At 34.1% G+C, this 25843-nt stretch overlaps 1 protein-coding gene across 2 annotated transcripts; it reads left to right on the top strand.

Annotated features, from left to right (window-relative positions):
- The first annotated feature begins 14789 nt into the window (after positions 1–14789).
- LOC120085697 (WW domain-containing protein) lies at positions 14790–24136 on the top strand. Of its 2 annotated transcripts, none has more exons than XM_039041841.2 (11): positions 14790–15092; positions 16122–16214; positions 16721–16845; positions 17438–17912; positions 17993–18215; positions 21025–22379; positions 22749–22828; positions 22961–23050; positions 23151–23224; positions 23399–23531; positions 23796–24136. In XM_039041841.2, the coding sequence occupies exons 1-11, from the start codon at positions 15008–15010 to the stop codon at positions 23877–23879; spliced, it is 2817 nt and encodes a 938-aa protein (XP_038897769.1). In that variant the 5' UTR covers positions 14790–15007; the 3' UTR covers positions 23880–24136. The 2 variants fall into 2 exon arrangements, with proteins under 2 accessions (XP_038897769.1, XP_038897770.1); XM_039041842.2 differs by having other exon boundaries at positions 14802–15092; positions 16122–16491.
- Positions 24137–25843: the final 1707 nt, after the last annotated feature.

Genomic DNA, 25843 nt, shown 5'->3' with positions numbered 1-25843 from the left:
GTTAGTAATAAAGTGTTTATGAAAGTAACACCTACGAAAGGTATCTTGAGGCTCAATAGGAAGAGAAAACTAAGTCCACGATTTATTGAGCCTTTTGAGGTCTTGGAGTGAATTGATCTTGTAGTTTATCGGTTGGCATTGTCACCGTCTCTCTCTACAATTCACAATGTTTTTCATGTCTCGATGTTGAGGAAGTATGTGACGGATCCATCCCATGTGGTGGACTTCAAACCATTACAGTTGAATAAGAACCTAAGTTATAAGAAGAAGCCTATTCAAATTAGCGTCAGAGAGGTGAAGACTTTAAGCAACATGGAGGTAACACTAGTGAAAGTTTTATGGTAGAATCATCAGTTTGAGGAGGCAACATAGGAACGAAAGGTTAAGGTGAGAGCCCAATACTCAGAGCTTATCCAAGAATGAACTTTCAAGGACAGAATTTTCGTAAGGAGGGAAGAATGTAACATCCTGAATTGTTCAAGTAATTTGCATTAAATTATCTTGAAATATTTTGGCGTTATTTTGATAAATTGGGGCTAAAATTTTAATTTAGGAGGAAAAATAATTAATTTACAAGATATATGTAAAAAAATTGAAATTTTAATTCAATTTAAGGAAAAATTGGATTAATTTACATAGGGAAAGTGTGTTTTTAAATTAATTAAATATTTGGAATGATGTAATTTATCTCAACTATTGGATTGTATGTTTCCTTTAATTTTGATTTGGAGCCAAAATTAAGTTAATTGGAGAAGTTAATTAGTTTTAGATTAATTTGATAAGAGATTTGAAATTTTTAGATTATTTTGGATAAAGATTTGAAAATTAAAAAAAATTAGGATTTTGGAAATTAAAAAAAAATTGAAATTTAAGAAGGAAAGAAAAATTGTGGTTCTAAATTTTATCCTCTTTAATTTTGGAGTTTGGATCCAAATTAGAGAAGATAATTAATTTAAATTGAGTTGATAAGAGAAATTTGGATTTAATTTAAATTAATTAGATTATGGAATTTCTAATTTAGTTAGATTGTGAAATTTATAATTCAATAAGAATATGGATTCCCAAATTAATTATATTATGGGTTTTCTAATTAATTAAAATATGAATTTTCTAATTAAAAAAAATGTCTTATTAAAAAAGGAAATCAAATCTATCTACTACTTGGATAAAGTGTCATATTAAAAAAGAAAATTTAATCTATCTATTACTTCAAGTTATGGAATCCCAAACAATTTAGGATTAGGATTATTTTTTCTTCTATAAATACAACCATCCATGTCACACCCCCTCCCAGAGTATCTTATTGATCAAGGAGAGAATGTGATGGCAGTAGTTGTCAACCCTTTTATAGCACTTACTACCCAACTAGACTCCTTTAACCTGCTAAAACGACCCTGGATACAAGATAACACTGCATACAACTCTTAACATTACTTTATATAACAACCTGAGTTACCAGGATTCAGTGCACATTGCATACATAACATAATTACATATACAAAACCTAGTTGGTCCCATAAATCCTTACAAGTCCCTAAAAATGAACATAACATCATTACAGACAAAGCCAAGGTAACCACCTTGTTTTCCTTTAATCTCTAATTCGTACTTTGAGTGGCAGAGCAGTAGCGTAGTTATCTTCTGGGGATTTGATCGTTACCTAGATAAAAGAAAATATTTGAAAGAATGAGTTACTAGCCCAGTGAGTGATCATTTAAAACATATATACTAAAAACTACCAAGCAAACTCATACTTAAAACTTTTAACAACAAAACTACTAGAACTTATGTAGCCAGTGCATAACACATTTAAATACTGAAACTTTATTAACATTACTACTTAAACTTTAGTTGAGAGAGAAACCTTTTGCTCAATCCCCTCAATGTCAATCCTTAGTTGGTGTGGAGTGCTCTCAACACAACCAACGTCAATTCTACCTACGTGCACGTGGTAATATCTAAATATCGTCATACCTTAGGTACTAGGAGGCCCAGACATCTTCTCAAAGTACTTCAGTATCGGGTTCAACATTAAAGCATCATAAACTTATGCTTAGAATAAAAACATACTTTGTAAACTAGAATCATAGGCTTAAACCCATAAAACATAAGGCATCAATCAATGCACTCTTCATAACATACCGGTGAAAAACACTAAAGTCATGCTTTCATAAACTCTTCTTTAAATTAAGCATGCGTATAGAAAACTAGTTTGCTTGGAAATCTATTTTGCAATGCCAATAATCAAAGCATTTATCAATAGCCTTAATAAAACATGCGTCCATGAAAACATTTGTAAAACACTTAAATTTTGTCACTCACAGTCTTGGGCGTCCTTCCTAGGGTTGATAAGCCTTCCCTATTGGCATTAACTCTGTATAAATGATAAACATTTTTTGTCAATGTTATTAGTCCCATTGTGAGACTAACTTACTTAAACAAGCATAACATTTAACTTAGAGCATTAACTCCCATCTCAATGCATACCCTTCTTATGTGTTCAACATTTAGATAAATACCTTAAGTTATGTTGCTGAACTTGTTGGGTTGTGTGTCCTAAAACTCGCAGTTTGTAAAGTTAAACATATTCTATTGTCAATAAAGATGTTATTCTACATTTCTTCCATAAAGTTGTTACTGAATCTATAAGTTGCACTTATACGGTCTAAATCCAATAAACTAAGATCCATGGCTATTATATGAATACTTGAACTTATGTAGAGACATAAAAGTGGATCAGGTTCGAGTAAATAGACAAAATGATCTATAGTATACGAATAAGGTTGGGTGTCATATTCTGGTAATACTATTGGATGCAACTCACTCTATAGTTGTTACAAGTTATTGTAAAGATGCTATACGCGAAGTGATTCTGATTCGTTCATGTATTGACATGAGGAATTGGGACATCCTATGCAATGAGTTTGTATAAAATCGGACCAAGCTACTTGCTAAATGTTGTTTACTGTTTAAGACAGACTATTTCGTTTAGATGACCTAGATAACTCGATCTTAATACTGAGCTAACTATGAACTCCTATTCATTCGAGATTATCCTTAGATTTGCATAGGTGAGGGTTGACTCAATAGCGCCGGCTCAATAAGCCTCCCATTTCAGGGGAAATACTAGGTAGATAGTTGGGGACATAGGGTGCAATAAGGAATTCATGACTACCCAGTTTAGGGATAGAAGAAAGGTTGTTCTCTTAAGTACTAAATTCAGGTCTTGAACAAGGGCCCTCACCCTCTCATTGGCCCGAGAGGAATCTGGTTTAGTGATTGGATCACAAAAAAGTTGTTCATTAGAGGATCAGTGGAACTTAAGGAGCAAGACGTAACATCAGGGTAAAACAACATATTGACCCAGCCGTTATTATGAACAACCTGTGAAGGATCGACTTACTGATTATGGTTAAATTCGGTGGACACAAATATATCTACAGTGAGGAGAGTGCAACTATCGAGCTATGGTGGTATGACCAGTTAATGAATACTGATTACTTTTGTCTAAAGAGTTTTAGCCAATTAATCTTAAATCGTTGGAGCTCATGATTTGTAGGTCTATAAAGTCTCTCTACTCGCTGGTAAAACATGAACACTTTGACTTAATAAATTGAGTGAATTTGGAATTATCTCAATTTGAATTGTTCAAATTGAATTTCAATTTGAAAATGTTCAAATCGAAATTAGGGTTTGAATTTGAATAAGTTTTGATTCAAATTAGGGTTTAATAATTGTATTTGATATAATTAAACGTTTAATTTGATGCAACTAAACGAAATTGGAGAGTTTATAATATTTAAATATTGATTTAAATATTAATTATATGAATAAAATTCATGTCTAAAATTAAGTGTGTGATTAATTTAATATTTGATATTAAATTATTTATTTAATTAAATATGTTTAATTACTTGAATTATTTTTCAATTTCAATTCAATTTGAGTAATTGAATTTTGGTATTTTAAATTTAATTAATTATGAATTAATTAAATAAAATTTTAGTTAATTTTAGAATTAAATAAAATTTTAGTTAATTTTAGAATTAATTAAAATTTTAATTTAAAATAGTAAAATTGGAAATTGGAATTTTTTAAGTGGAAATTTCCCACTTCTTAGGGAAGTAGGAGGTGTTTCTCTATTAATCCTACACATTTCCCATTTGTTTCATTCAATTTAAGGTGGCTAGATGCTGAATCAAAGGCATTGCATGGGTTGGTTGAATAAAAACCTCTTCAATTGTTGAGAGATGAAGTAGTTCTGGTTGCTGAAAAGTGAGTTTTTCAGCTTTCTTCATCTTCCTCACAAAACTAGTCCTATCCCCTTCACAAATTCACTATAATTGGAGTTCACCACTTAAATTCAAGGTTTATTGAAATGGAGCTGGAATCACGTGAAGAGCAGCTTGAAGTGGGGAAAATTCATCAAAGGTATGCTGTTAAGAAACCCTCTTCTTAAATTTTTGTTTAAGCATGCTTTTAGAACTCAAATTAAATGTAATTAGAGTATTTATTGATTCTGTCTTCCATTGCATGCTAGTACATCCTATCAGAACTATGCGGCCACAAGCACCTCCTTGCACTATGACACACTTGCAACTCCTATGCGTTGCATGCCTCATCTATGCGTCAACATCTGTTGTGTCCCGTGCAACTGTGCGTCCACTACCTCGCCCACCACCGCACGCCCCACATCTTCACAGCACAACCTTCACGCATAGCCTAACGCATCACCTTGCGCTCAACTTGTCTTCATGCGCATGCTCGCCAACGCCTTGCCCGGCCAGACGAGCTGTTTACTTTCTCAACTGAAGCAGCTGCCTGCTTGTTTAAAGCCAAAATTCTATATTTAACTTTAAACTTGAATAATTTATTTTCCAAGTATTATTTTGGAAAACTTCCTTCTACAAACTTGTTTAAAAATGTCTTAGCTTTATTACTTACGAATTTGAGCTTCAGATTCCTCTGAACCAGCTCAAAAACCTACAATCTTCCCTTCTTGATCAAGATCACCCGAGAGCTTGAAACACTTAGGAAAAACTTCAAATTTCAACTCGAGATCGTGAGAGATTTCATTCGGCAGCCCTAGATTATCATCTACACTCCTTGAGCTTTGATTCAACTCAAGAACTTCCCTCTTAGCACGAGTATGATGGGCAAACTGGGGGTCTCTTTTCGCTTTTCCCTTTTTATACTTAAGATGCATGCCTCCCCACTCAGATCAGGGTGACAACTAGCCCACTAAGTGGGATTAACACTTCTAATCATGACAGCTGACCCACTACAATCGGTGTTTAAGCCGAAGTTCTTTACTTCTTCACCAACGCAAGGCCTTCTTCGCCATCGCATAGCTTATAAACACGCATGCATACCCCTACTCGACTAGCGCATGCTCATACGTCTGCTTCAACCCACGACTCACGCCTCACTCACCACCTTGCAAAATCGCTAGCATCTCCTAACCTCAATGCTTAATTCAGTGCATACTCACTAGCGCATAAACCAACGTTCACCGCATGGCATCCTTCTCGACCCTTGCTAATGGCACACGTTTAGACCTTACCTAGCGTCTCTCCTAACCAACTTAGACGCATATGGCTACTGCACTAACCTCGATCATCAATGCATCAAGGCTCAACGTAAGGTTCAACAATTAGGCACATTCCTTCTTTCTACTAGGCGCACAAGCAAGTTCTTACCCGAGAGCCCTATGCTCTCACACTTAGCATATTTCCTTCTTCCCTACAAGCATAATATTAACACAAGTTAACCTTACTTCACACATTAATTGATTAAATATACTTGAGTAGGGAAAATAGGGCTCAGGGTTTACAATCCACTTCATTCCAAACCATTCACTTCATTATTAAGGGAGATCAATTAAAGAGAAAAATCCTTGTTACTTTCATATTTTTTTAGCCGTTCGTCAGTCACTACCGCTCGTCGGATTTTTTTTTTTTTGGTGAGTTGTTGGGTGATTTTTCTTTGGATTTCCTGATTGATTCTTTAGAACACGCTGAATTTTGAACCAAACTTGATTTACCCATAAGATTTGGAGAATCTAATCAAGTTTTTGAAAGTTGTTAGTGCTCAACAAGTTTTGAAGCTTTGTGGTGCATAATTGGTGAGTATTAAGACTATGGAACGTTTTGGATTAGTTATAAATGTTGGAAATTAGATTTTAAATCCTAAATTATTATTTATGTGTATATTTGAATCTTTGAGTGAAGTTTGAAATAAATTTGGAGTAAACAAAGCATTTGAGACATTAATTCAAGTTTCTATTAAAGGTTGATTTCTTGGATTAATTTTGGAATTTCAATTAGAGGTAAGCAATCTTACTACCGGAACCGCTTTTGTGTCGGGTGATAAGATTAAGGATATTTTTTATGGTTCTAAGATTGTATGAATCATGATGCTTGATTAGAGAGGAAATATGAACATATGACTGCCCTGTTTGATGTATGTGATAAAAATGAGCATGGTTTTATTTTATAAGATATTTTACAATAATGTATGAGCATGACCTAGATCTCATTTGACATGTATGAGGATGAATGAGCTTTGTGTTATGATTTATGTATGGGACTCTATTTTATGATGCATGATATTTATGTTAGTGATAGCTACCCCCTACCCGTAGACATGTACCTACCAGAAGTTTGTGTTTCCTTTAGGATTCACCAGAGGTTTTTGTTTCCTACGGGATTCACCAGAAGTTAGTGTCTCCTTCGGGATTCACAGAGGTTTCTGTTTCCTTCGGGATTCACCAGAGGTTAGTGATCTCCTTCGGGTTTTCATTAGAGGTTAGTGTCGCCTTTGGGATTCACCAAAGGTTAGTGATCTCTTTCAGGATTTCATCAAAGGTTTGTGGGTACATCTCATCTACAGTAGGTCGGGTTAAACTATTCGCAAAATGGCCATCTAGGATTAGTAGATGTTTTACATGTCTCACTAGAAAGTTGCATTTATTGGACATAAATGCATAGCCTGGCCCCGATAGTGGGGTTACTTACTGAGTATTTTATACTCATTCTTTATTATGTTATGTTTTTTAGGTAGGATAAGGACACACCAGTCGAATGACAGAAGGAATTCGCGATCGTGCTATTGCGACCAGACAGATGTTTCCGATCATATTTTGATGTTTTAAATTCTAGTCTTGATGTTTAAACTTAGAGTTCTATTGTTTAAAATTTTTATTTATAAAGCATCATGAAATTTATTTTTATTCCAGGGTGACTGCGACCAAAGATTTTCAGTTATTTAGATTTTACAGAAGTAATTTATTTAATAAAATTCTTTTGATTTTACTTAAAATTTATGAGAGAGTCATTTTGACATTTATGCATGCATGTAGTAACGGCCTAGTATAAGTCCTAAAAAATCGAGTCGTTACATATATATCAAATATAAAATATGCATGATCGAGCAATTTTATTAAATAATACAACTCTTATATTAAACTAATGAAATATCAAAACATGTTTAATATTATGTAAGAATTATATACTAATATGATGCATGAACGTGCTTAATCCTATTATGGGATTTTTAAATTATATGTCATACAATATGCAACATATAAATAATATAATTAAAATATACATCTCATGCACATTGATAAACTATATTATAAAGCAATAATAGACCAAGATTGGTACCCTAAAAAAAAATTATATTAATATAACAAAATTATATTAATTTAGTCATTTTTTAAATAAAAAATAAACCCGTACGATGAGCTGCATAAGCACGTGCACAAACAGAACAAAGCCGGAGTTTTGTGACATTGTAGAGGCGTTGCAACGCTGGTCTTCATGTCGTAGCATAGTGCTACACTTCACACAACATTGCAATGTTCTAGCTTAAGCGTCGCAACATTGTTGCCGAGCTTTACAATGTTAGGCTTTCTGTGTCGCAACATAAAGCACAGTGTTGCAACGTTGTGCCTTATGCTCCAACATAGAATGTAAGTCTCTTCTTCGATCTTTTCTCCGTTTTGCTCCAAACCTTTTCTCCACCTTCAGCAACTCTTGCCAAAAGCAAAGACTCAGACTTACAGACTCAATAACAGAATATAAATACATCGGGCCCTTACATTGATCTTATCAATGGAATTTAATTATATAATTAAGTGCTAATTCTTGAAAACTTCTATAACGCAAACCTTTCTCAGACATCAAAATGCATAAAAGAATATGTAAAAATTCATAACAACACTTAAAGGTAAAACTTGGCTCTGATACCAATTGAAGGAATCAAATTCCTTGTGTAGAAGCTTGTGATCGATGTTTGCCTTAATTTGTGTGATATGAACTTTTCACAAAACAATATAAAAGCTACAGAATTACGCACACTCATAAGAATTTCAAAAGAAATAGAATGTTACCTTTGAAGATCGATCTCTAATATCTTCACTACGGTGAAGTTTTCGTTCAAGCACTACACCAACAACTTCTACGAGCATGACACCACCATAAGTCTTCTCTGTTATCCTCTTTGGACAAGGAGGTTTGTGGGAACTTTGTGGAAGGAAAGTAAAAATGCAGAGAACTCTTTTCTCTAAGAACATGTATGATGGAGAGATTATGAGAGAGAGAGAGTGGGAGCAAATTTTTATCGTAATGTTCTGAAAAATCATCATCCTTCAACTGCGGACTATTCTACAATTTGAGAGAGAGGGTAAGTGCGCTCTGTCCACTCTCCCATTCTCCCAATCCCCTACAATGTAGGGGAGTTTAACTAAATTAAATTAAATTAGATAAATTGATTTAATTAAATAAAATTATTTAATTAATTTAAAATCTAATATTTAGTTTAATTAATTTTAACCATATTCAAGTGTGCATCTCTCACATAACGTATAGTTTTAATGTGAATCTTATTCACATTAATTATAATCTATAATTTTAATATAAGTCTAGTTTATATTAATTTAACATTTGAACCTTATTCAAATATTAATACTCTCTTATTATATAGTTTAATTATGAATCTAATTTAATATTAACTTTATATTATAATGTATATTAATTGTATCATATATAGTTAACATTACATTATTTTGTATCATGTACAATTAATTCCTTTTTAATTAATTTAAACTCTTTAAATTCTTCCCACTTTAAAATCCTTATTTAATCTGTTTGTAATGAACCTACCGTTATAAGCTCTAACAATACAAGATTAATTAATTAAATTTTGTAGTTAAATTAATCAACATTCATTAACTATGTGACACTCCACTAAAGACCCATAGTTGTACTCCTATGAACTACAGTATATTTATATCTCCATTGAATTAACCATATTTTTTAAAAGAGTATGTGAATACCCACAGCGGAAAGATTGTGTCCCAGTTTTTATTTTACAGAATTAGAATTAACAGATGATGGAAACTAATATACATTTACTTTAATTAAGGATGCTTTAACCGAAATTTGGAAAGAAATGAGGATTAAGAATGACTTGTCATTGAAGAACAATTTCTTCACGTTTCCTCTCCAATGTACTGTCGAACGGTCTCCTTCTCCCTTGAATACTAGAATTCACTTGCTCCAAAATCAGGACACTACCACGAGGACTTCCTTGTTATTCTCTAGAATGAGAATCGGCTAAGAGTTTGTAGGCTTTAGGAGATTAATTTGGTATGGGAGATTTTTTATTCGATAGCAAATTTTTTTACAGAGAAATCACACACTGAGATCCCAAGAACTGAATGGGGAAGATCAAAATCAAGATCTCTCTCTAACTGTATATTTCAACTTGGTTATGAGATAGTGGGTTGAGGGAGTTACAATAACTCCTCCCCAATTTTAAATTTCAAAAATAAAAAAAAATCAAATTTTGAATTTTATATATATAAATATTAAACCATATGTTATATCAAATATAATACATAACTTATTGTTTATATTATATCACATATAATATAATCTATCGTTTATTAATCTCTCATGTAACCTATAGAATTAATGTGAATCATATTCATATTAATTGTAACCTATAGTTTTTATATGAATAATATTCATATAATTAATATCATATTCAAATATTTATTTTTCTCAAATAAAAATTTATATTATAATATATCATATTCATTATATTAATTATGTCTCATATAATAAATTTTATATTATAATGTTTCACATACATTATATTAATTGTATCTTATATAATTAATTTCCTTCAATTAATTTGAATTGCAAAATTAATTTGATTCTCATTAATCCCCATTTAGCTAACGAGGGGACCTTATAAACCTATAGATTGAAAGCTCTAAAGGTACTTATTTAATTAATTAAACTCTTTAATTAAATTAATCAACTTCCATTAACGACGAGTCACACCACTAAATACCGACAGTGACATTCTTTGCATTACATATATATTTTTGTGTCCATTAAATATAACCAATTAACGATGCGTTGATCCTTCACAAATTGTTCGTAAGTACAGCTGGGATAAAATTACCATTTTGCCCCTATAATTACATTTAACTCCTTAAATACCATTGATCCCTCTTATGAACAATCAATTATAGTCCGACTATAACCGAACCCCTCTCAAGCCAGGATGTTATCCAAATTGATGCAAAACGACTTAGAAAAACTTAGTTCTAAATATGTTGTTCTTAAGAAGAAATACAATGCATTGACTAGCGAAAATAAGTCTATACTTGATAAAATAGCTTGCTTTAAAGAGAATGGGCATGTTATCCAAATTGATGGAATAAATGTCTCTTGTGATAAGCATGTTTGTGATTGTGATGAGAAAATGCATTGCTTGATAAAGTTAGATTTCTTGAGCATGATGATTGTGAAAAGGACAATTTGAGTAAATCACTAAAAGAAAAAGAATTAAATGTTTTGTAAGAACTTGATAAAGCTAAAGATTCTATTAAAAAGTTGACAATAGGTGCTCAAAGGTTGGACAAAATAATTGAAGTAGGCAAGCCTTTCCATAAGAGAGGTTTAGGCTATATTGACGAATGTTCTACCCCTTCAAATTCTAAAACTATATTTGTCAAAAAATCTCCTATCATGCCTGAGCCTAATATGCCTAACGTTGTGTCTAATAATATTAAATTTAGTTTTGTACCTATATGCCATAATTGTGGTGTTGAAGATCATATTAGACCTAAGTGCTTTAAATTGAAGTATGCTCACACTACTTCTTCAAGAAGAAAATTTTCTCATAGAGCAAAATTTTACAATGTTCCAAGAAAGAATTTCTCCAAGAAGAATAAAGTACATAAATTTTTTGTTAGAGACAAGTCCTTATATAATGTTGTTTATTTATCTTGTGGCAAATATGGGCATTAGGCTTATTCTTGTTATTTGTCTAGATCCAATGCTTTTAATGCCAGTGCAAAAATGAAATGGATCCCTAGGTTTGTAAATGATAATACTCTTGAACCCAAACAAGTATGGGTACCAAAGAATCAAACTTAAACTTTTTGTTTGAAGGTTTGTTTGAAAGCCTCCAAGAAAAATAAGTAGTACTTGGATAGTGGTTGCTCAATGCACATAATCAGAGACAAATCCAAGTTTATCTCTTTCTTGGAAAAGGATGGAGACATAGTAACATTTGATGGCAACAAGAAAGGTAAAATAATTGACAAGGGTAATATAGGTAATGAATCTTCTATTTTGATTGAAAATACATTTTTAGTTGATGGTTTAAAGCATGATTTGCTTAGTATTAGTCAATTGTGTGATAAAGGATTTAGAGTTGTGTTCGATAAAAAGAATTGCATAATAAAAAATGCTAGTGATAGAAAAGTCTTGTTTGTTGGAAATAAGGATAAAAATGTGTACACTCTTGCTTTAAATGATTGTCCTATTATTGATAAATGTCTTTCCATGTTGCATGATGATTCTTGGTTATAATATAGAAGACTAGGACATGCTAGCATGCACTTAATTTCAAATATTCCCAAGAATTCTTTGGTTAGAGGTCTTCCCAAATTTAAATTTGAAAAGGATAAAGTTTGTGATGCTTGTCAAATGGGTAAGCAAACTAAGTCTTCTTTCAAATCTAAAAATGTGATCTCTACTTCTAGGCCCCTATAACTATTACACATGGATTTATTTGGCCCTTCTAGAATTGCTAGCTTTGGAGGGAATTATTATATTTTTGTGATAGTTGATGATTTTTCTAGATTCACTAGGGTTTTGATGATAAAACACCGAATGATGCTTTGAAAATTTTTATTAAGTTTTGCTCAAAGAGTTCAAAATGAAAAATAATTTTTTATTTCTAAAATTAGGAGTGATGGAGAAGAATTTGTTAATGATGCTTTTAAAGTTTTTTTTGTGAGGAAAATGGTTTTTCTCATAATTTTTCCTCTCTAAGGACTCATTAACAAAACAGTGTGCTTGAAAGGAAAAATCATACTTTGTAAGAATTTACTAAGTGAATGGAGTATGGTTTGCCTAAATATTTTTGGGTGTGGAAACCATTAATATTGCTTGTTATATTTTAAATAGAGTTTTAATTATACCATTTTTAGATAAAACTCCTTATGAGCTTTGGTTGGAAATTTTAAAATATTGAGTATTTCAAATTTTTTTGTTGCAAATGTTTTATTTTGAATAACAAAGAAAAGCTTGAAAAATTGATTCTAAGATGGATGTCAATATTTTCCTAGGATATTCCTCTACTAATAAAGCTTATAGAGTTTTTAATAGAAGAACATTAGTTATTGAGGAATCTATGCATGTTGTGTTTGATGAATCTTGTAATAATGTTTCTAATGAGTCTATTTATAGTGATGATTAGAAACAGTTTTTTTGGAGATTTACTTGTTAGTGAAAAATGCAAGAAATTTGTTTCAAGTATGCAAGAAGTAAGCATCAATGAAAAGAAGGAAGATGATTATTCGTCCATGGCCAAAGAGTGGAAATATGCTCACATTTTGATCACAAGGATTTGATTCTTGGTGACCCCGAACAAGAATTTTTTAAGTGTATGCATAGTGAATTTGAGATGAGTATGATGAGAGAACTTAGGGCCTGTTTGGTAGAGAATTCAAATACAAGGTTGACATCAATAGGAGAAGTTTATCAACCCTAAGAGGATTAACCAAGGCTATGAATGACTATAAACGTTTTATAAATCTTTGAATGTTTTAATTAAAGTTTATTCTCATGCTAGCTTATTCTAAAATAAGTTTTCCAAGCAAACCAAGTTTAGAAAGAATGTCAATGCATACTAGTTTTAAAAAAAGAATTTCTAACATATGTTTAAAGTAGTGATGTACTAAGTGAAATGAGACATGCGTTAGTTGTTATGTGTTATGATACATGACTTCAATAAGCTTGTTAATAGAATTATTTACTTAAAAGTTATGAAGAGCTCGATGCATGCTAGGTTATAAGATATAAAGTATGAATTCAGTTAATGAGTTTTTAATGTTTATGAGCATGTGTTAGGAACAAAGTTCTCATGAATGCTATATCTATGATACCATGTATTCAGTAAGCCTTTCTATAAAAGTATTTTCTTATAATGTATGATCAGCTCAATACTAAAGTACTAGAAGGTATCTGAGCTTAGTTTTAGTTATGATCCTTGATGTTAAGATCCAGGTTAGCTATACGTGCATGTATGTCGAGTATAAAGGTTTAGGATAGAGGGCTGGGTAAAAGAGTTTCTCCCTAAAAAAAGATCAACATGGAGGGTTGAGCAAAATGGTCTCTCCCTCACATGAAGATCAGTGATAAGGTGATGGCAAAAGGGTTCACATCTTAGCCTAGGTTATAATGAGAGTTGGACAAAAGGGTTCCCTCTCTCAACCTAATATTAGTTCAACTATGTTTTCAGGTATCATATGTTTTAAAATGTTTTATGTAAAGGCTAGGTTTATGGTTGAGAATCGAACAAAATGGTCCTTTCTCAACTGAGGATCAAACTAGCTATGTTTCAGAAATATTATGTTTTTAAAGTTATGCACGAATGTTGGCTTGGCCAATTTTCAGTTTCAGTTTCCAATTACCAGTTCCCAGTTCAAGCATGAGATTTATGTTTTAACCAACCAAGGGAGGGAGAACATGGCACACAACCTCCGTAATAAAGTCCATGAAAGGTGTCTGTCAGAATGTTTTGATTCTCCATAAAATCCAATGAGACGAAAATTACGATTGTTATTCAAAATTTTGACATCAACGTGAGATTTGAAGAATGTTAAAATATGAAAAGAAGCCTCATTATTCCAAGAAATAGCCAAACCTCCACTCAAACCAAGACTATCCACCATAAAGCCATTGGAAAAACTAATATAATTTTGTAACTCTTTCATTTTGTATTGATGAGCTTTTATTTCCATAAGAAAAATAATTTGGGGATGCTGATGAAGCATGGGCTCTTTTAGAGCTCTAAATGCTTGAGAGTTCTCCACTCTTCGAATATTCCAATTTAGGATTTTTATTGATCTTGACCGGTCGGTTCCACAGGCTCCACTAATAGCATAGAAAAGGGGTACATTGAAAAAGTTAATAATAACCACCATCATATACCATCATATTTCAAGAGTGATATTTGCAATTTGCCAAATTTAAAAACTTCTAAATACGATTAAAAGTTAATAACTAATTAGAAACAAATTTTAAAATATATCTGAGACAAAATAAATATATATTAGGCAAAAATCGATTATATGTAATCATACAATTGTACAAAATTCAAACCGAAACCACAAAAGGACACAAAATCACAGTAAATAAAAAGCGGAAAATCTCAAAATCGATCGACAAAAATTATGATTAAAAAATCTATAGAAACTCAACCATTAGATTACGGATATTCGACTTACAACCCAAGACCCAAATTGGCGCAAGTGAACTGGGCCTTCGTCGAACCATAAATCAACGCCGTCTCAATCTTCGGTCGCAAAATCGCCGACTTCGTCAAGGGCAAGAATTTCACAGATTCAATCCACCGGATCCCTAAATTCATCCTTCAATCCACTGAATCCTTTCACCTTCTTCTTCTTCTTCTTGCTATGGGAAAGAGAAGAGAGCGTCGCCTCGCAGCTCTCAGTAACGCCGGTCGCCGTGTCAAGCTCGATCTTTTCGCCGAGCCCTCCGGTAGTTTTTTCCCCCTCGGAGGGTTTATCCTTTGATTTATATGTAATTTATAACGGTTTTGTATAAGTGCGAATGTCGATATGTGTTTCATTTGTTTCTTGCATGATTTGGTTGTGTTTTGTGGATTGTTTCTTTCTGTATGTGGGTTTGTGTTGGTTTCTATTGAGCGTTTTTGCCATTTTTCATCTGTTTATTGTGTAATGGAACCGGAGAATTTGAGCTCCCGGTGACCCTTTTTTTCTTTTCTCATCGAGTTGGTTTTCTATCTGTTTGGAATTAATGCTTCTTCGGTTGCTTAGGGCAGGGGGGCTTGTTTGAATATTATGTCAAAACATATTTTGGTATCTCATTTTATAAAGGTTTTTATGATTTGAACCTACGACAATAAAAACCAGGATGGGGGATTGAGCTTCCGACCTGGAAGGGAAGAGATGGAGTGCATGTCAATTTGGTGGTCTGTTGTGAGTTTTGTGTGGTGGTTCTTTTTGTGTGTTTCGTGTGTTTGTGTTGTCTTATACATTTTTCTGGTTCTAATTTTGTTTAGTCCGTAGTATGGGACTTCATTGACTTTATGTTGTGATTAATGCAATGGAGGTCTGGTCTATGATATGTAACTTTGTTAACTTGATGTTGTATTCAATGCATTACATCCTAATTGTCGATCCCGGTTGCTTCTCTGACTTTCACTTTTTGGCTATATCTAGTCTTCAATGATAAATGTTTTACATCTGAATATCGGTTTGTTATGGTCAGCATTTGAGATGAAAAGTTGTCTGGATGATTACTAAAAAGGAAAGAGTATACATATATATTATGCATCAAAGATATTTAAAGTAGTTTCTATTAGCGTTTTATAAAAAATTCTTTCAAGTGTTAGTGATAATTCTCTTTATATTAGTTGTTCTGTAATACATGATATTGGGTAGTATTGACATACTCATCGCAGCTTCTAGTGATTTCAGAGTCATGATTCTGGAGATTATATAAGATGACTTTATTTAAATGGTGGATGTGTTATTCTTTGTTTAGGAGATTTAGATGGCTCTGATGTACATGAAGAAGTTGGAGGGGATATAGATTCAAGACAGACAACCAAGTTACCTAAATCAGCATCCTCTTCAGGTGGGTTCTATCAGTGTTCTTCAAAAGGACTATGTAAAGGGGATATGAGTGCTTCACATTATAATGGTGGATATTTCAAACTTTATGTACAAGACTTTGTGTTATTTGCCCCAAGAATTTGTTTTCAGTCTATAGGGTGACTGTGGTCTTTGGGACACCAATTATCAGATCTGGTCGGGGCCCCTGACACAATGAACATGAATGACTCTCAATCATTATGCCCTTTTTGGTATCATCAAGGCATTTTGGAGATTTCGACAGGAAAAATTTTTCATCGGTTCGTATGTCTCTTTCATTTTTGCTTATCACTGACGTTTGTCCTTGGATGTGTAACAGGTGGATGTGATGAAACATCTTCAATGTTCATGTTGAATTCACCGCTTTAATTTTGAAATTTTTATGTTTCTAACACCTTGATATTCATGAATTTTCCAGGGAATTCTTTGACGTGCTGCTAAGAGAGATGGTTTTGGATATATTTGATGTGAAAGTGTTTTTATTTTCAGGTCACCAAGCACAAAATCCCTTGCTGTTACTTGAGCAATATAGTGACGATGAAGTTGATGAGGACTTGAATAAAAATTCAGATCATGATGGACAAGATGATTTGTTACCTGAGTGCAATGATGAGGTATTTTTCTTTCTTTTATTGCTTGAATTGCAGATCAGGATTAGCACTTTAATAAACTTGATTTGATATTCTACATTCATTAGTTTTGGGCTAATTTCTTGTGTGAGTGTATTTATTAGTGTTTCAATTCCCCTTCCCACCCCCAGGCCCTGGGAATGTATCAGTTCTGCCTTAAATTTCAATAAAATGTGTGGGGTTGAAACCTGATTCATGTGTTAAATGATTATGACTGAAACATTTCTGCAAATATTGAGATATTTATTGCTTAGATGGTTATGGTGCTGTTTGGTATGGTAATTGAAAGAGGTTTAGAAATTATGAAAACACAAGTTAAGCTGAAAATATTTCCGCTGGAAAAATATTGAAAATGAGAATTCAGGTTTGATCCCAAGTTGAAGCAGGATTCTGAATACATTCATAAGGCATTTACATATGTTTTTACCAGATGAGCCTCACCACCATTTTTTGCTTAACTTGAGATATTTATTGCTTAGATGGTTATGGTTTTGGATATATCTGACTTTTGTGCATGTTAATAAAGTTCACTTCTATTCTCAATAGTACTCTGTTTCACTGATATCCTTGATTTTAGGTTGCTGTGGTTCCTACTGAGGGATGTGAGAATATGGATACGAATGTCAGTGAAGACCTCATTGCTGAAAAGGCTGTTCATGAGGAAGCAGAGCAGGGTTCTGTTGAATTTTCTGAAAACGTGGAGAGCAAAGATGAAGCAAAAACTGACACTAATAGCTTGGCATATTTAAGCAAGGAAAGTGATCTGGTTCAAACATCTGTACCAGCCATATCTAATGTACAAGTTTCAGGGGATGTTTCAGGATGGAGGATTGTTATGCATGAGGAGAGCCATAATTATTATTACTGGAATGTTGAAACTGGGGAAACTTCATGGGAAGTACCTGATGTTGTTTTGGCTCAGGCTCAGCCTACTCAATCAACCACTGATATTAAAACTTCTCCTACTCAATTTCCAGAGAACGCAGTATTTAGACAGGAATCTAGCTTAACTAATGGTGGAAAGTTAGATGCTTTTTCAGCAGAAAGCACAGGTGAGTATCTGTTAATCACAATGCTTCAAAATTGTCAAATTGTGATAGATATAGGCCTAAAGTGAATAATCAAATTGAAGGCTACAAGAATGCTGTTCCAGTAACTGCAAGTCAGGGTTCTGAGGTTGACCAAAGCTATGCTGCCTTCAGTACCTGTTCAAATGATGTAAATATAACAAAAGCTGCTTCTGAGATCTATGTTGATTACACGGTGACTAATGAACTGAAATCAGGGTTAGATCTTCCGTCGCAGCTTCTGACCTGGAGTGCGAGCTTGTTAGAGAGATTGAAATCATTACAAAAGTAAGATTCTACTTTTTCACCTCCATTGAATATCAGCTATTTGCAACCTTCATTCAGCATGTATTTCTTGCTTGAATGATGTTGAGCTTCTTCACTTAGGCAATCACCTTGATCACATTTCTTTTTGGCTTGTAAGCCTTGGGGAAACAATCATTGGGGTTTCTTTTGTACATTTGATTGGAATTTATGTTTCTTCGTAAATTATGTTTGGCAAAAATGGAGGGGAATTAAAATTTATTGATTAAATAGAAGCACATATTCATGCTAATCCACTATCAAGTAATATTATGATGCATTCTGTCCTCTATCGACTATATATCTCTCTTTTAACATTTAAATAATTACTTAATTCTGCTTGGAGACTTCATTTGTGTTTCTAATTTCTAAAGCTTCGAATTATTGCAAATTATATCCACTTTTTATTTTATTTTATTTGAACTTTTAATATTAAAAAAAAGAAACGAACTTCTCATGGAAATAATGAAAATAAATGAATCCTGATGATTTAAAAGTCTCTCAAACATCTATCAGACACTTGACAAAAAAAAAAAAAAAAAAACCCTACTCGTTTTCCATCAGTAACTGGGCATCATATGGCGCCAGTGCCTATGCTTGCCATTTTACCTTATGGGTTATCTTATCAGTTCTTGATCAAATCCAATGAGGAATGAGTCTGTCTGCCTCATTGATAGAACCTGGATATATTGAAATGTAAATGATAATGGAAATACAAGATAAACCAAGTGTTAGAGGTACTTGGACCCTCCCAATCTTGAGATAACACAATATTACTTATCTTCTCCATTCACTACCCCTCTATATATAACCAACTTCCCCAACAAACTACTTCTTCTACATTCCCTAGTAATCCCTAATACCCAATCCTATTACTCATCTTCTTGGCCTGCTTTTTCTTGATTATGTACGTTTTGTGGGATGCATTTTGATACAAGGAGATTGCTGAGATGAGGAACCAAATGCAGTAGGAAACCCTCGAAAACTTAAATCTTTAAACTTGGGCAGTGATGTAATTGGTCTTGATAATCTCATTCTCTTGCGTCCGCTTCTTGCTTCTTGTACTATTATTTTATGTGAGGTATGATCTACATGACATCGAGTAACTTTGTACAAGATTTTATCTGAGAAAATCCAATATATATATATATATATATATTTTGATAAGGAACAGAGGATTATATTCTAAAGAGAACAAAAGGGAACAACCTAAGGGCGAGGGGTCGAGAGGATCCCCCCTCCCCCCCACCCATAAAAGGTGCTAATCAATAATAGCCTTCCAGTTATTAAAAATTAACGAATAATAGCCTTCCAGTTATTAAAAATTAACGAATAATAGCCTTCCAGTTATTAAAAATTAGCGAAAGACTATAATTACAAAAGAGTTTGGTGTGATTTGTGTACACTACCAAGAAGCTGTATGTTGAACAACATTCCAAAAATAATCAAAAGAAGTATACTTGTCTTATAAAATTCTACTATTCCTTTCCTTCCATGCACCACAAAAGGGCTCTCAAAGCACATCTCCAAAGGACCTTCCCACGATCACCAGAAGCTCTACTTTCCAATCCTTGAAGCATCCAATCGTTGACTCGGTTTAGGAGGCTACTCTCCAGACCGAAAATGCCAAGAAGAAGAGTACACTCTTTGTCGGCAAAGTCGTAATGCAGAAAATTATGATCAATGGACTCCTCGTTTTTCAAGCATAAACAGCAAACAGATGGGCCAAGAGAAGAGCTTCTAAGCTTCCTTTGAAGCATTTCATGGGTGTTAAGGCTTCTGTAACAAAGGGACCAGAGAAAGAATTTCACCTTTTTTGGGATTTTGGGCTTCCAAACGAGATTCACCAGAGGAAAAGTGAGAGGAGTTCTTAGTGATGTTCGAAAAGGTAGTTTTCGTGGTAAACTTCCCCGAAGCATCAAGAATCCACTTAAGGCGATCGCGATCATTCTGGGGCACCCAAGCATTTAAGACTTCCAAAAATAGCAATCATGTCTCCCATCTCTCTATCCAAAACATTTCTTCTGAGGCCCAGATTCCACGTTTGACTGGAGGCACACCAACAATCTGCTACCATTGCCTCCTTTTTCAATAAAATAGAGAAGATCACAGGGAATTTCTATGCAAGCGGTTGGGTATCACACCAAGAGTCCATCCAAAATCTTATAGCTTTCCCGTCTCCAACTATAGAGTCAGTAAACGTAAAAAACTGATCTTTAAGTGTTAAGATGCCAGCCCATAGACGAGATTTTCTGCCATATCATGAGAGCTGTGTTTTTTTTTGTCGGAGGGATCTGATACCAAGGCCACCATAGATAATGGGAAGGGAGGTCGAATATCCAATTATCTATGGTCAGATAATAGGAAGGGAGGTCGATACCAAGGCCACCATAGATAATGAGAAAATCCAATATCAACAGTTGAACTTTTTTAATGTTACCCGTCTAAACCATTTGTTTCTCTCCCCAAAAATTTAATACAATATTTCTGAACAAAATATTTTCAATTTAGTTGTGGTGGGAATTTTTATTTGTATCATCTTCATTTCTCTATTTTATAAGCAATCTTGACTTCTATTTATATTAGAAGTAAAAATGTTTGGATGGAACATGGAACATTGCCATGCCAATAAAATTCTGGCTACTCAAATTTTTACACTGAACTGAATTGGACGTTGTTGATAAAAATATTACTGGCATTTCAAGGGAATATGCTATTTTTATGTTAGCATTAGTGAAATGATCTTCTGATTTTTCGTTACATTCTTGTACTAATGGCTTAATATTAACTTCAGGTCAGGAGGTCATGATTGGACATCTAAGTACATATTGGAAACTGAGGTTAGACTTTCAGATTTGATGTCACTAATGCCCTATAAGACATTGTTGCTTCCGTTTTGGGAACACTCGGGAAGGAAGCTTAAACAGATTGAAGATGAAGTTAACAAAGAAATTTATCAAACTGCTGCTGTATCATCCCAATCGGATGAAGCCAAGGCTACTGATAGTCCAAAGATTGTAAGAGAGGATAAAATTCAGGGAAGGTCAAATGTTGAGTCTGAAGTAGAGAGAGTGACAAATAGTGGTGTTTCTGCTTTGGAGCACTACCATTTGCCTACTGATTCTGCTTCTTTGAAACTCCAAGGGGATCAAAGCCAAGTAACTATCATTGCAAATGGAGAAAATATTTCATCATCTAAAGCCAGTGAACAGCTAGGAAACTCTACTGCTGTGATTGAGCATGTAAATGTAACTGACGAAATGGCTTCCAAGAGTGGTGTACATTCTGTGGAAGATGTTGACATGGAGGTGGATATGGAAGTAGAAGATGCCAGTTCTGCAGGTAACTTGACGGTGGCTGGTTCGTCAGACATGTATGTTGCTACTTTCTTGGAGCAACCACTTCAGCCAGATCTCCAAGCCCAGCCAAATCTTTCCTCTGGATATGCATACATGGTTTCAGAGGATGGCTCTGTAGCACCACCGCCACCACCCCCGGATGAGGAATGGATTCCCCCACCACCACCTGATAATGAAGATGTTCCTCCACCCCCACCTGATGAGCCAGCTGAGCCATTATATCCTATGCCTCCATCTTATACCCAACTTGGGCAGCCTCTTTGTTACTCCGAACCATATCAAGTGTCCTACCCCGATTCTAGTATTAAGTATTATGCGCATCCTGCCCCTGAAGTCGTCCCTGGTGCAGACTTTTATGGACAACCAGAAGCATGTAACGTTGTTTTGGCTCAAGCACAATTTTACTATGAGGCAGTTCCAAATTCACAGACCGATTCTGCTTCTATAGTTGTAAATGGTGTTGTGCCTGAAGGTTATGGTATTCTTCAAAGTGCAACAACCACTCTTCCTGTCTTTAGTACAACAGAGTCTTCACAGTTGCATGTTGATTCCTCGTCTATCAGATCTGATCCTTCTTCCTCTATTCAATATGGATCTTCTGATGCAGCAAATATGAATACTACTTCTGCTGCTGATGAAATTGACAAGAGACATGGAGAGACCACGGCAGCTTCCTTCCGAGCATCTACTTCAGTCTCCCCAACTAATGATGTTCCGCCAACAAGTAAAGCCGTTACTGATTCTTCGTCTGTTGCTAATACATCCACAGTTTCCAAGGTTCAACCAAAAGGTATAATACTTAAGTAGAATCTTCTTAATCATGATATTTTTTCAAGGAGCTGCATATGAGCAAAATGTTTATCTAGCTTCCTCAAAATGGGTTGGGACTGGGGGAGGAAGGAAAACATATCATGTGTTCTATGGCCTAGGATTTGGCAGCTTTTGTTGGGTGCAGTTTGTTAATTTTATTAGGTGTCTATCAACTATGTTGCGAGCAAATCAACATTATTCTGTGAGCTCAAACCTTTAGTCTAGTTTGTGCAGTGTAGTTTAACTCTTCTACTGAGATGTTCATGCTATAATCTTAGCTTTTCACTTAAAAGGTAGCCTCTTAATATGGTATCTGCTCTAATGTTCTTTCATTTCTTTTTCTTTGCAGCTCTGCGCAGCAAAAAGCGGACAGTTACAGTTGCTCCCTCCTTGAGATCAAATAAGAAAGTTTCGAGTTTGTTGGACAAGGTACACGTCTCTTTTGGCTTTCATAGATATATTACCTGATGCTCTCTATTTGGTCTTTCTGTATGGTATCCCATAAAATTATATTTTTATTGCCTGATGGGTCTTTTCTATTTATACATTTTGATTAATCAGTGGAAGGCAGCGAAAGAAGAATTGGAAGATGAGGAAGAACCAGAAAATGCTTATGAGATTCTAGAGAGGAAACGAGAAAGGGAAATAAAGGTACTATACAACTGAACGCATTTGATAATTATATTTTGAAATAAAGGACTACAGTCCACTGCATCTGAGCTCTGGGTTCTTACCAATGCTTATGATGCAGGAATGGCACGCACAGCAGATTGCCAGTGGGGATGCTAAAGAAAACGCCAACTTTCAGCCTCTTGGGGGTGATTGGTATGAAGCCCGAATTTACATTTTCTTTTCCTTTATCCAAACTTCATTTGTCTATTAAACCATCATATTCTCACCATCCCTTTTGTACTCATTGTGCAAGTGCAACCTGAACTGCTTGGAGTTCAAGGACTTTTGGACTTCACTGTTCTAAGTTCTGCTTACTATATTTTGTAGGCGCGAGCGTGTGAAGCGAAGGAGAGCTCAATCATCGAGTGAAGTCGCTCAATCTCCTGCTGAAGCATCCACAGATGGAAACCAGCAGCCTGACCTGGCAGAAATCTCAAAAGATCTCCCCTCGGGATGGCAGGTAAATTCCATTATACGAATGATGATGAACTGAAATTACAAGTTAGAAGGGAACGTGGCCATTGAGTCCCTCGTGATGAAACTAACTGAACACCATATGTTTTTAGAGGCGTCTTATACAATAGCTTTTGGCTTCCTTTTTGGTTTCTCAATTCATGATCATCTGAATCATTTACCAACTTTGTTGTCTATAATCTTGAACCTGCTCTAGTAGAAACAGATGCTAATCTTCTTGGTTTTCTTTTTGGAACATCACATTTTACAGGTGTATTGGGACGAGTCGTCGAAACAGGTGTATTATGGTAATGTTAACACCTCAGAAACGTCGTGGACAAAGCCGAGCAAGTGAACCGACACTTATATTTTAGTTAAGTAGTTTTTTTGGGGGCGAACTTAGGATAAAATATAATGTAAAATAGTTGTTGCCATTGTATAGTTTTCACAGTAGTGATATTGAGGAGAGGAACATGACAAGTCTACAATTTTGATGATTGATGATTGTTCAATCAAATGTCATTTACACCTCTCTAGATAGTTTGTGCTGTAAACTGTTGGCTCAATTGACATTCTTTTTTATGCCAAATTTCAGTTGACTCCATTAGCCAACTTTCTGTTCCTCTAATGAAGTATTATTATTATTGTTATTGTTTTCATTCAAATAGTAAATCTTAGATTAAAATACTACATTGGTCGTTTATGTTCTTAAGATTTTGAAAAGGTTTACTTTTAACTGAAATTTGTTCTGAAAAAAATATACATTAATTGTATTTTCTTTTACAAATGTTTTAAGATTAAAAGCCGTCATGTAGGGGTGCAACAACTAGCTGAGTTAGGGTTCAATATGAGATAGTATAATATGGGTTGGTATATCATCTCGGTGTTTGGGGATACATTATCTTATCTTACCAATTTGAATTATTTGTGGATCCATTTTTCTTTTGTGTTCGTATCTCACCGTTTCATTTTCCTTTGCGTATTGTATGTCATGTTTCATTTTTCTTCCACTTCACCCGGTAGTCCTCTCTCTCACGTCTCTCTCAACCATTCTCTTAACCATCCTCTGAAACCCTAGTTACTTCAACCTTCTCCTCAAGCTTGTCCTCAACCATGTCTCATTTTCTTCCTAGATTTGTTCTTTTCTCACATATTTGGTGTTCTCCCTTTTCCTCCTTGCTGCTTCAATCTTCTTCTCAATCAAATTGCAGCTTGGTGGGGGAGAACGTTTTCCACTTCAGGTTTGTTTTCTAGACCCTAGATCGGCCAATGATGAGTCTTTCTCCTGAAATTTTAGTTTCATGCATTGTTTTGATTTTCCAGTTACTAGAATTGTAGAAGATGAAATTTCGGAGAAAGAATTACGAAATCATACTCAATCGTTCATACTCGATCATGCTCGAACATACTCGATCATACTCGATCATATTTGATTATACTTGATCGTTCATACTCGAGTTTGATCATACTCGATCATACTCGATCGTTCATATTTGATCATACTCGATCATACTCAATCATACTTGATCGTTCATACTCAATCATGCTTGATCATACTCGATCATGCTTGATCATACTCGATCATACTTATATTTGATCATACTCGATCATAGTTGTTCATACTCGATCATGCTTGAACATACTCGATCATCTTTGATCATATTTGATCATACTCGATCGTTCATACTCGATTATTCATACTCGCTCATACTCGATCATATTCGATCATTCATACTTGATCATACTCGATCATATTTGTTCATACTCGATCATAGCAGAATTGAACTCGATGCTTTTTATTCCTCGATGAAGATACATTTATACATCATATAATAATGTAAAAAGACCATAAAGGGCATAATTAAAACTTCAATAACAGAATGGTATAACTAATTCTAACTAATCAATTTTATAACTAATACCAACCATGTTTAATTTTTCTAAACATGCAACCTATTGATGAGACTGTTCTGTTTCTTGTTTTGTTTTTAATATTGTGTCTTGTTTTGTGTCTTTCTCTTCAATTTTTCAATTTCATTTTTAATCCTGCCATGTTTTGATTTTCCAGCCATGTTTAATTTCAAAATTTTGTTTTCAATTTCATGCCTTATTTTGATTTTTTTAGCCATGTTTAATTTCAAAATTTTCTAAACATGCAACCTACTGTTTTGTTTTAAATATTGTTCTATGTTGTTCTAATCCTAATACCCCGGTTAATCTTGAATTATGTTAATCCTATTTATTGATTTTTTTTGCACATTTTCAATGTTATGCATTATTAGTTACTCATTTATTAAACTACCTACAAACTTTAGTAAT

Source organism: Benincasa hispida, chromosome 9 (assembly GCF_027475165.1).
Source record: "Benincasa hispida cultivar pf3 chromosome 9, pf3_genome.v1.1, whole genome shotgun sequence".
NCBI lineage: Eukaryota > Viridiplantae > Streptophyta > Magnoliopsida > Cucurbitales > Cucurbitaceae > Benincasa > Benincasa hispida.
This window is presented reverse-complemented; position numbering and strand designations above follow the sequence as displayed.

Coding starts and splice junctions, on each gene's coding strand:
- LOC120085697 (XM_039041841.2), top strand. CDS start 15,008: ATGGGAAAGAGAAGAGAGCGTCGCCTCGCAGCTCTCAGTAACGCCGGT. Junction 22,380..22,748: donor TTCCAAGGTTCAACCAAAAG/GTATAATACTTA, acceptor TTTTCTTTGCAG/CTCTGCGCAGCAAAAAGCGG. Junction 22,829..22,960: donor TTTCGAGTTTGTTGGACAAG/GTACACGTCTCT, acceptor TTGATTAATCAG/TGGAAGGCAGCGAAAGAAGA.